We start from the raw sequence: 12,283 nt of genomic DNA on the forward strand, positions 1-12,283 counted from the left end.
ATTTATTATCATTTTATATATATATATATATATGTATATATATATATACACTACCGTTCAAAAGTTTGGGGTCAGTACATTTTTATTGTTTCTTTCTTTTTTTCTTTTTTTTAAGAAATTAATACTTTTATTCACCAAGGATGTATTAAGTTAATAATTAAAAGTTTATTAAAAGTTCATAATAAATAATTTACATTGTTATAAAATATTTATATTTTGAATAAACACTATACTTTTTAAACTTGTTATTCATGAAAGAATCCTGAAAAAAAGGTTCCAAAAAATATTTGGCAGCACAACTGTTGATATTATCCAACATTGATCATTCTAATAATAAATCCGCATATTAGAATGATTTCTGAAGGATCATGTGACACTTAAGACTGGAGTAACAGCTGATAAAAATTCAGCTTTTCATCACAGGAATAAATTCTATTTTAAAGTATGTTAAAATAAAAAACATTATTTTATATTGTAAAAACATTTTGCGATATTACTGTTTTTTTTCTATATTTTTAATCAAATAAATGCAGCCTTGATGAGCATAAGAGACTTCTTTAAAGACTATTACAAGTCTTACTGACCCCAAACTTTTGAACGGTAGTGTATATATATATATTTATTTATTTATTTTCCCCACATGTATTTATTGACGGCTTTATTTATTAATTTATTTCTTTTTATTTCTGTTTTTCCTTTTCAGGAGTGCTCATCCCAGGATAACCCCACAGAATTCAAATGAACTTGGTTATGTGAACCAAAATCTCCAGGGTAATCCACATGAAATAATTTTTTATTATCCTTTGTCTTTATTTATTATTTTCTGTATTCATTTTTATTCTTTTTAACTTTTATTTACTTATTCTTTCATTATATATATTTTTTTAAATTATTTTATATTTATTTATTTATGCATTTATGTATTTTTCCAACATGTATTTATTTCCAGATTTATTTATTCATTTATTTCTTTTTACTTGTGTTTTTCCCTTTTCAGAAGCGCTTATTCCAGGATAACACCACAGAATTCACATGAACTCGGTCTCCAGTTTGCGTTGGTTCCACTGATACACAAGGTAATCCACACGAAATTATTTAATGTGAGTGAACTGCTTTTCACATACTGTAACACAAAACAACGCTGTGTGAGAAAGACACACTAAACAAGAACAAATTTAAATGTGTTACCATGACCATGCATTTATCGCTGCATATTAAATAAAAAACAATCGTAATCACTGATTTATTTTAACAAATTATTTTTATTTGTCACCAAAATTACACATTACTCCCAATATTCAGTGCATAAATGCAGCCTCAGATCAACACAGCATAGTAAAGCTCTTCAGGTTAAAAACAGAAAAAAATGCACAACAGAATGAATGCCAGGATGCAACTGCTTTAAAAAAAATTTTCTATTATTAATTGCACAATGTAAGCAAATGAATTCCCTTTTGTGCATCCCTTTTGCTTTTAAGGCCCCTTTGGAAAGGATAAAGCACTGTACATATTTATCAGATTAACAATGGTTTAGCAGCCTATCACAGAAAACTGAACATATGTGTGATAGCGACTGAGATAGAAAAAAGCACACACTTAAGATGGAGCAACTGCAGATTATGCGCATCCTTCTCTAATGTCAGTGTTAGGTAAGGTTCTTTGAAAAAAGGTAATTAGTTTACAATGGAGGGCTAAATAAGGCATGTACTAAGCCATTTCTTTCTCTGATCTTATGGTGATGTAGAAAGTATGATGACAACTTCAGCTTGTGTTAGGATGTGGCAGACTGTCCCTGCATAGTAAACATTGTTTGGACAGATCCCAGGCCATCCGTGTTCATCCGTATACATAAGTAACATTCACTTAAGGCATACATAACAGCATTTAAATTCCTGTAAAATGGAACTGCTGGTATTCTCATAAATCACACGTTGTAGGCCTCTATAGGGACTGGTACCCATCAGTCCGCCGTTTCCTGCTGATAAGGTAAGCAATGACTACAATGACGATGAGTATGATGAGGATTATGCCCACGGCGATGGGAACGCGGTAGTCAGGTTGATCAGCCTTGCATAGTTCAGCTGTTGTACAAACAAAAACATAGCATCTCATTGTAAGAAAAGAAAATGAAAACTTTGGTTCTAAAAATTAAAAGCTGCTATAGACTACACAACTTTTCAAATCTGAACAGATTTTAAAGGGATAGTACTATCATCCAAAATATCTTAATTTGTGTTCCGAAGATGAACGTCTTACAGGTCTTACAGGTTTGGAATGACATAAGGGTGAGTAATTAATGACATAATTTTCATTTTTCGGTGAACTATCCCTTTAAAACACTAGGCATCATACGCTTACTAACTTTGTAAACAGTTACAGAGGAAAAAATGGTCTTTACTAATATACACTAAAACGACTGAGGACTTACAAGTCGTTCTGAACACAACAAATTCACGCAGAAACATGTGCATCATTCATTGCTTGGAGATGCATGACAAATGAAAACAATATCCCAGCGTCCAAATATGCCTACTTCTACACAATATAGTATGTGGAAACCAGTTCATGAGCCGAGTATTATTTTCAAATTCACAGTATTCATAACACTTTATGCAAAAAGTTCTTAGGAATACACTTTTGCAATGTTATGCAACTTAAATTGCAATAATTGAGTAGGACAGATACACTGCCCTCCAAAAGTTTGGAAACACTCCTGGCAAAGTGTGGTTTTGGACGATATCAGCATAAATCCTTATCATTTTTTTGCTGCAAATACATTAAAATAACTTGACATTATCATTGAAGACCAGCAATAATAATTTTCATTTTGATTACATAATAATGGCAATATATACATGTCAAAGTCAGACATGCTCTTTGCCAGCTGTGATGCCTGGTTACTGGTTTAAACTTGACCCAGGTTTTTAAAACATTTTTGGGTCAGCACACCATAATACCTTCAACAATTGTTTGCAAATTAAGTTTAGAATACAATGAATTTAGGCCCAGATTATGCAGAGCTGTAATAGCTGCTAATGGTGGATATTTTAATGAATCAAACAATTTAAGTTTTTTCTATGTATAAACTGTTTATGTAATGTTTCTGTTGTCCCTTATCAGTGCAAAAGTATCACAAATTAAAAAGGAATCATGCCAACATTGTCCAAAACCTCACTTTTCTAGGGCGTTTCCAAACTTTTGGAGGGCAGTGTATACATGACACTTATTCACAAGTGGCCAGTAACATGCTCATTTTCAGCTGTGCTGAAGATAATATTTGAATTTGCATGACTTTTAAAGCTAACAAATCATGTCAAATAATATAAAAAAAAAACTAATAAAAGCAGCAGACTTTCATAATAAAACATGCAGGAAATAAGATCCATATTAGTTAATAATATGTTAGGTGGCCTTTGGACTTAGTGCCAGTTGTATAAAGTCATCTAGCTGGTCTAACCAGCTCCTTTGCATTGCCATAACGCTTTTGCTATTTTTGTAAACAAGCTTTATGAAGTATTTAGGACATGCGATACACTGTGCATAAAAAGCTAAAGAGTATAGTCCAATAGCAGCATAACTTGATGTAGCTTGTAACAAAGATCTATAATGAAGATATTGAAGTATCATCACTCTATACTTACGTGGTCCAAATTGTTTGTCTTTGATATCGAAGGCCTGAAACCTGTTATGCGTCAGATCCAGACTCACACCATTCCCCATGTACAGCGTCTCAGCATGGCAGGAGTAAGAGTGACCCAGATCCACGGAAAACAGCTCAAGAGACCTGTTTTCACTTGAGTAATTGCTTAAAACTTTACAAAAATAAAAATAGGTTGATCAGTGTTGGCATGGATGTGTACAAAACTAATTGTGATAGTCAAAACATCTCCATTACTAGTTCATTCACACAGATAGAACAACTAAATATCATTTGCAGGTTCTTTTGCAAGGTCATAAAGCTATTGTTTTTGAATTTTAAATGAAATGCATGTACATACATAGATTTTCCAAGGTGAGGGAAAGATAATATTTACCGTAACCAAAAACCAGACACTAATACTTCCTTATTCTTTCTTGTCAGAATGTGACATTTACTGTTGCCAAACTGGTTGACCTCCATGGCGTAGTGTTATTGAGGCTTGGCTATTTATATGATTTAAAAAATATTTTGAAGCAAGAATTCTATCTTCAGTAGATTTTTGAGCAACAAATAAGATTTTAGATACGTTCTTTATTTAACTACACAGATAAAAGTCCAAAGTCCTGGGAATAAACTGCAGAAAACTGTATTGTTGTGGGTGAATGGTACTAGTCATATATTTACCTCCTGTTTTGAAAGCATAGGTCAAGTCGTACTGCACAAATCTGAGATAGGCCTTTTTTGTTGTCTCATTCTGGAAAGTCAAAAAAAAAAAATAGATAATTAAAATGTTAACAAAAAAAATAAATAAAAAATACAAACACAATATAAGAACACCTGGTGCCTCCCTGTGAGCCTTCTGGTTACCTTTTTTCTGTCTGATACAGGTTGCTATCAGACAGAAAATAAATAATGCAGTCTTTTATACTTCCTCCTAAACGGCCTCAAAGTTCCCATTTTTCAGACCACACAAGCTTAGATTGCACTGAAAGAGACATAAACTCTTTTCGCCAGTAAAGGCCACTGGCCTCACGCTGACTAACTGCAATGCTAAATGAATCTTCTAGATTAAAAAAGGTCGACATGGTTTATGAAATGATTTCTTGACACTTCTTGACGAAGCACAACAAAATGATGACCATTTTGATAAAATGCATGCATGACATCGTTTAGAACAGACTATTGTTGAAAATCAATAAACAGACTTACTTTCTGGAACTGTACGGAAATTGAACCTTCATCAAATGTAAGAGTGAGAGTAGCTACTTTTTCCTGGCATTCTCCGCTGACATTAGTTTTGCTTGGCTGAACAATGAATGTGCCATTTACCTAGAGAGACAGAAATGTTTCAGAACAACAGATAATGTTTATATTGAATAAAGACAAGGTAGATTTAGATATAAGAATCACATTTGGATGTAGAGTTGAGCTCTCACTCCAGCAAAAAACATCTTACCCCACTGGTGTTCACACGGATTCCGATTGCCATGTCCATCATAATACATGGTATGCCTTTTCCATCAGTAAAATTATATTTCCCGGTTGTCACGTTGGTAGGTGGTGTTGGTACTGGCATTGCTGTTGTTGTGGGTGGGCTGTGGGTTGTTGTATTCGGGTTGTGAGTTGTTGTGTTTGGGGCATGAGTTGTTGTGTTCGGGGCATGAGTTGTTGTGTTCGGGGCATGAGTTGTTGTTTTCGGGGCATGAGTTGTTGTGTTCGTGGCCTGAGTTGTTGTGTTCGGGGCATGAGTTGTTGTGTTCGGGGCATGAGTTGTTGTTTTCGGGGCATGAGTTGTTGTGTTCAGGGCCTGAGTTGTTGTGTTCGTGGCCTGAGTTGTTGTGTTCGTGGCCTGAGTTGTTGAGTTTGAGGTGCCACTCATGTAAGATGAACTATATTCACCTGAAGTGAGAGCTGAGGAAAAAGATGCAGATAGAGAATGTGAGGATTTTTTGCCCAAATGGGAGCTAAATCTGACAAAACCTTCAGTGACATCCTCAATTAGAACAATTATTCTGCTTTTAATAAAAAAAAGCTAAACCAAAGCAAAACAATAATTACCTTTATAAAAATCAATCATGAAAAAATAAAAATAGACACTATGCACAGAGTGTTCATCTGTTGGACACAGATGGAGTGCTATTTACATACATTCACTTCCTCCCTATTGCACGCTGTCACAAGTGCACACACTTCAAAATTTCCCAACAGGGAAATGTGATAATACAGCCGATTTCACGTGATGTGTGATCATTAGATTAGCAGCATAAAAGAAATCTAAGTGCTGACAAAGTGACTGACTTTCTCTTCGGTTTAGTGAAAGTTAAACTTGAACTATACTTAGTATGAAATAAATGCATTTTAGATCTATTATTTTTTAATAGACACTTGTGAACTGCACTTGTCCATTTTAAATATTAAGAGAAGGAAGAGAAAATATACAATATAAAAATACAATAGTACTGAAAAATTACTGAACTGCACTAACCTGGGAGCAAACTTGAAAGATTACTTAATACGTATTGTTCTATGTCCAAAAAAGGTGCAATAAAACTGACTGATTTCAGCAATAAGGAAGTGTTTGTGGTTATATACATAACTTTAACGTAAAATCGAAATAATATTTAAAAGAAATGACCATAGGTTTTTGTTTTAATACCTATTCAAGAAAAACAATATGGTATTTCCCCGAAAAGTATGCCAAAATGCAAATCTCTTTCATGTGTTTTTATTTATTAAAAACGTTCTCATGAGTAAAACCTGAGTTCAAATTTTAAACATTAATTCGTTTTTGGGTTCCAGCTAACATTATGTGTTTGAACACAACCACTTCCTTATTGCTGTATAGAGTCTGTTTGATATTGGTTTACACCTTTTCTTGGCCACTGCACCTTCCTTTAGTAATCTTTGAAGTTATTTACAGTTCAGTGCAATTCAGGAATCTTTCAGCACTATGCTATGTCAAAGTACATAAATACCACAGTATTCACTTAATGGTGAACACATGGCAAATGCATATTTTAAATCGAGTAATGCAGTGAAATTATCAACTTTACCTGTTGCAGCAATGAAAAGCGCGATGAATAATAATCCGTGCTTCATTTTAGTCCTTATTCCGAGGTACCTGACACAAAAACTCGCTGGATTGTGAGCTGTAAAAGCGGCGCAAGTATCTGCTGTTGAAAGCCTGTCGCACCCTGCACTTATTCGCCTGAAACGAAACCACTGATAAAGTGAAGGAAGTTCAACCTTTCCACACTAGCTTCGAGCGTTTGTCCAATCACAATTCTAGTGAGGCATTCAGCGTCCCAGAAATTCAATACAGTGACCGAGTTAGCTTTGTAGAAAACGAAAATTAACAGATGACAGGATTTTGACACTGTTACATCTGTCTTTCTTGTTGGAACATTTAGAGCTGCTTTTATGAGATTTTCGTCTTTGAATCAGATGCACTGATAGTCTTGTTTACTAGATGTCATACATAGATGAGTTGTTTAGACATGTCCCCCCTCTTTAAAATGTTCACATATAGTGTACTGAAGAAAATATGATTGAAATCATAGACATTCATACCCCCAATCATTTTACATAAATTACATTTTAAATAAATTATGTCTGACTGCAAATAGCACATCTTCTACAGTGTCAATGTTATGTTTTTAGGTGTCATTTAAGTCTATGCGAGCCAGTGTAACCTTAACAAAAAAAAATGGGTCATGTGCTGATTTCACACCCCTCTCTTAGTCATACTTTCCAATAAATAAAGACAGAAAGCCCTTAAATAAATAGAAAATAAAACAACAGTGGCATCAGTTAATTTTTATTTGCCTTGATAATATAAATACAGTTGTTAAAAACTCCATACAGATTAAGTAAAAGCAGGAAGTTGTTATTTTGCTATCTATCATGTGACATGTGACAAATGCAGGAAGTGAAAATTTGACTCATGCTCACCATGCATGACAGTTACAGAAGGTGAGTCTGTTTAAGCATGTCCCAAAACACACCAAACTGTCAAAGTACTCCCACATGCTATTACATCTTGTTCTTTTAATATACATATATGTAAAGTCTAGGAAAATACATTGAAATAATGAAACGTGATAGCACAGACATCCTGAGATTTGTTTTACCGTAACCTCTGGATCTCATGACTTGTAGGGTAAGGCGTGGAAGTTCTGGTAAGTATGTGGAAAAACAAGCACTGGAAGTGCTGATCGTAATGCGTTGCATTTTTCATCTTAGACATAACGACTGAAGTCACATACTTTCGCATTCTCAGTGTGCAGCTAAAATTATCCCTTGAATCCTCAAGGTCAAGACAAAGTTTATGGAAGAGATCATAAAGTCCTTTATTTTCATTCAGGCTGAATTAGTTCTTGATAAAAAACCTATATTGTACACTACATATCCAGTTTTCCTATCAGTTCTTGTTTGTTACTTCATCTTCCTCGTCTTCACTGCTACTTGATTCCCCAAACAGGTCTTTTCCACGAGCAGTGTTGGATTTTGTATGTGCATCTTGTTTGCTGACTGTCATGCTGATTAGAGTAGACATGTCACTAAAGCCCAAAAGCAGCGTGCTGTTGTTGGGTCCATGCTGAGCAATGGTCTGTATCTTGGAGTCAGGTGTGAAGACAGACAACAGCGTTCCATTGTCTAGGTCCCACATGCTCACTGCTTCTGTTAAACAAATAATATGAAGGATTGAAAGATGCATCCCATATAAATAAGGCATTCTCGCAGATGTTGGCAATTTTCTATCTCGTTCTAGTATCTCAAACTCAAAAACAATGTTTTATTTTACTGTGAAGTTGCAAAAACCCTTTTCTAAGACACCACATCCCATACTAAACTTTAAAGATTACCAAAGTTTGTAACTTATTCTTGACCTAGATAAAACTGATATCATCTAGAACAAGTCAACACAGGTATGAGCAAAGGTCTACAGTACCTGATAATAAAATAGCCTTGGATTGTCCGTCAGCGATAAAAAGCAAGCTGGACCAGTTAAGATTTAAACTTCCGTAGCCAGAGATTGTTTTATGTTTTCTTCGGAACGGCTCCCATACTTTTAACCTAAGTTTTAGGGGGGGAAAAAAGGTTCTTTTTTAAAGAATGTTTAAGATAAATGCAACAATAACTCATGTTCTCATGAGCTACATGTATATAAAAATTTAAATAGAAATACACTACCAGTCAAAAGGTTCTTTTTAATGCTTTTTTTTTTAAAGAAGTCTCTTTTGCTCACAAAGCCTGCATTTATTTGATCCAGAGCACAGCAAAAACAGTAAAAATTTGAATAAATTTTACTATTTAAAATATCTTTTTTTTAATTGGTTATATTTTAAAATGTAATATATTTCATTTAAAATGTAAATGTCAAAATTTTCAGCATCTTTACTCCAGTCTTTAGTGTCACATTTAGTGTTAGTAATGATGCTAAATATTCAGCTTTGAAATCATAGGAATAAATTACATTTTTAAATATATTCAAATAGAAAACAGTTATTTTTATTCAAATAGAAAACAGTTTAAACAGTAAAAATATTTTTACTGTTTCTTGTTGTACTTTGAACCAAATAAATGCAGGCTTGTAGTGTGTGTGTATATATATATATATACACACTTTTGACTTTTGTTTTTGCCCCCGTTTTTCATGAGCTGAACTCAAAGATCTAAGACTTTTTCTGTGTACATAAAAGGCCTATTTCTCTTAAATAAATCTGTCTAAATCTGTGTTAGTGAGCACTTCTCCTTTGCCAAGATAATCCATCCACCTCATAGGTGTGGCATATCAAGATGCTGATTAGACAGCAGGATTATTGCACAGGTGTGCCCTAGGCTGGCCACAATAAAAGGCCACTCTAAAATGTGCAGTTTTATCACACAGCACAATGCCACAGATGTTGCAAGTTTTGAGGGAGCATGCAGTTGGCATGCTGACTGCAGGAATGTCCACCAGAGCTGTTGCCCGTGAATTGAATGTTCATTTCTCTACCATAAGCCATCTCCAAAGGCGTTTCGGAGAATTTGGCAGTACATCCAACCGGCCTCGCAACTGCAGACCATGTGTAACCACACCAGCCCAGGACCTCCACATCCAGTATCTTCACCTCCAAGATCGTCTGAGACCAGCCACCCAGACAGTTGCTGCAACAATCAGTTTGCATAACCAAAGAATTTCTGCACAAACTGTCAGAAACCATCTCAGGGAAGCTCATCTGCATGCTCGTCGTCCTCATTGGGGTCTCGACCTGACTGCAGTTTGTCGTCATAACCGACTTGAGTGGGTAAATGCTCACATTCGATGGCATCTGGCACTTTGGAGAGGTGTTCTCTTCACGGATGAATCCCGGTTTTCACTGTACAGGGCAGATGGCAGACAGCGTGTATGGCGTTGTGTGGGTGAGCGGTTTGCGGATGTCAACGTTGTGGATCGAGTGGCCCATGGTGGTGGTGGGGTTATGGTATGGGCAGGTGTATGTTACGGACAATGAAAACAGGTGCATTTTATTGACGGCATTTTGAAATACCGTGAGATACCGTGACGTTGTTGTGCCATTCATCCACAACCATCACCTCATGTTGCAGCATGATAATGCACGGCCCCATGTTGCAAGGATCTGTACACAATTCCTGGAAGCTGAAAACATCCCAGTTCTTGCATGGTCAGCATACTCAGCGGACATGTCACCCATTGAGCATGTTTGGGATGCTCTGGATCGGCGTATACGACAGCGTGTTCTAGTTCCTGCCACTATCCAGCAACTTCGCACAGCCATTGAAGAGCAGTGGACCTACATTCCACAGGCCACAATCAACAACCTCATCAACTCTATGCGAAGGAGATGTGTTCAAATAGTGGTCACACCAGATACTGACTGGTTTTCGGAACCCCCAGGACCCCCCTCAATACAGTAAAACTGCACATTTTAGAGTGGCCTTTAATTGTGGCCAGCCTAAGGCACACCTGTGCAATAATCATGCTGTCTAATCAGCATCTTGATATGCCACACCTGTGAGGTGGATGGATTATCTCGGCAAAGGAGAAGTGCTCACTAACACAGATTTAGACAGATTTGCGAACAATATTAAATAGGCCTTTTGTGTACATAGAAAAAGTCTTAGATCTTTGAGTTCAGCTCATGAAAAATGGGGGCAAAAACAAAAGTGTTGCCTTTATAATTTATAAACTATTATACAAGTGAACTTGGGTACTTGGGTGGCACATACTTGTTGAATCCAGCAATGCCAAAAACCACTCTGTAGGCATCATCGCTTATAGCAATGCAACAGACTCCAGGTTCATTTTTTAATCTCTTCCGCACCTTTACATATACATAGCACATTTATCTTACTGAATTTATAGGGAAGATGAATTACATGAGCAATGTGCTCACTTCTTTTTAATAAAAGTAATATGATTGAAAAAAATGTTAGACATTTTTAAACAGATGAGCATACTCTGCCCTGCTGTGTGTCCCAAAGAGTGAGGTATGGAGCATGCTGGGCCTCACTATAGTTGGAGACCACCAAGTACCCTCCAGTGTGAGTGATCGCGGCAGTACGGAGACTCAAAAGGGACCAGCGGTCCTCCAGGGTGTGCAGATGCTCCTCAGAAACTACACTGAAGACGTTGAGATGATGAGCAAAGTATGAGCATATGACCACCTGAGGGAGAGAGAACAAGAGATAGAATCGATGCATTTCAGTTCAGTTGCATGTAGATCACATATGTTTTTTTATTTTATAGCTCAGAGAACTTTAGTGGTTTTGTTTATTGCTTAATTGTCTTTCTACCTGCTCATCTCCGCTGAGAAGATATTGGTCTATAGAGTTGAACTTCTCTTTTTCAAGGCGCTGCTGTTCATCTTTCTCTCTCTTCACCTCACGCTCCTGTCGCCTTCTTTTTGCAGTCTGGGTTTCACTGCGCCTGTCCCATGGCATTACTAGGCCTATGTAACAAGTTTAGACTTAGGATTGTTTCTTTTATGTTGAATATGGTATGAAAATCTATGTTGGACTGAGACACTGTATATGCAACGGTAAACTCAAGTACATGATGTTTATGTTCATTTTAATACCCGTCTTCTCTTTTGAGGACATAATCTGGGAATCTCTGTCCATGCTGGAGAGCACGGTTTCTTTGTAGGACGTCTTGATACGTCCTTTGATATAGCCAGAGTCCAGATCCCACAAGATCAGATGATCCCTATGTGCAATACCCATGCAACCTCATGAATATTACTCAAGTAGACTAAGCAATATAGTAATTTTTTGTTTCTGCTGAATGAGGAAGTGAGTTCTTACCGCGTTTCTGAAAGGCCCAGCAGTATTTCACCTTCCAAGAGCCGATAGTCTTGTCGAGGACAGGGCACGATGAACAGTCCAGTCTGTTTCTTAATGTAGCTCTTTTTAAGAAGGTCATACACCAGCAATGTCTACAGAAAACAGTGCAATAAGTAATTGTACTTCATTACTCAAAGATTTGAAGGGGTCATCAGATGCACATTTTCCACAAGTTGATATGATTCTTTAGGGTCTTCATAAAAAAGTTAATAACATGCTTTCAAATTTTTCAAAGGGTAAGACAACATCCTTTTTATCTCGTCAAAAACAGCTCTGTTCACAGCGAGCCGTTTC

The 12,283-nt window shown here is 36.2% G+C and overlaps 2 protein-coding genes across 5 annotated transcripts in view; both read right to left on the minus strand.

The window, feature by feature from the left end:
* Positions 1–1,242: 1,242 nt before the first annotated feature.
* Positions 1,243–6,873, minus strand: cd68 (CD68 molecule). The gene is made up of 6 exons (XM_051114893.1): positions 6,694–6,873; positions 5,097–5,551; positions 4,850–4,969; positions 4,325–4,394; positions 3,642–3,812; positions 1,243–2,081 (listed from the first exon to the last, which is right to left on the minus strand). Exons 1-6 carry the CDS (start codon positions 6,737–6,739, stop codon positions 1,942–1,944), a joined length of 1,002 nt encoding a protein of 333 aa, XP_050970850.1. The 5' UTR covers positions 6,740–6,873; the 3' UTR covers positions 1,243–1,941.
* Positions 6,874–7,448: 575 nt separating this feature from the next.
* Positions 7,449–12,283, minus strand: part of LOC127168239 (NACHT domain- and WD repeat-containing protein 1) — a 31,458-nt gene continuing 26,623 nt past the window's right edge. For 2 of the 4 annotated variants that reach the window (XM_051114891.1, XM_051114890.1), the window contains 7 exons: positions 11,951–12,081; positions 11,725–11,852; positions 11,441–11,595; positions 11,105–11,311; positions 10,874–10,968; positions 8,592–8,716; positions 7,449–8,320 (listed from right to left, as the gene is read on the minus strand). In XM_051114891.1, coding sequence (XP_050970848.1) covers positions 8,061–8,320; positions 8,592–8,716; positions 10,874–10,968; positions 11,105–11,311; positions 11,441–11,595; positions 11,725–11,852; positions 11,951–12,081 — 1,101 coding nt within the window. In that variant the 3' untranslated portion in view covers positions 7,449–8,060. Of the gene's footprint in view, positions 8,321–8,591; positions 8,717–10,873; positions 10,969–11,104; positions 11,312–11,440; positions 11,596–11,699; positions 11,853–11,950; positions 12,082–12,283 lie in introns of those variants that run through there. The other 2 variants (XR_007828087.1, XM_051114892.1) reach the window with 2 other exon arrangements.

This window comes from Labeo rohita, chromosome 7, assembly GCF_022985175.1.
Source record: "Labeo rohita strain BAU-BD-2019 chromosome 7, IGBB_LRoh.1.0, whole genome shotgun sequence".
In the NCBI taxonomy this organism is placed as follows: Eukaryota; Metazoa; Chordata; class Actinopteri; order Cypriniformes; family Cyprinidae; genus Labeo; species Labeo rohita.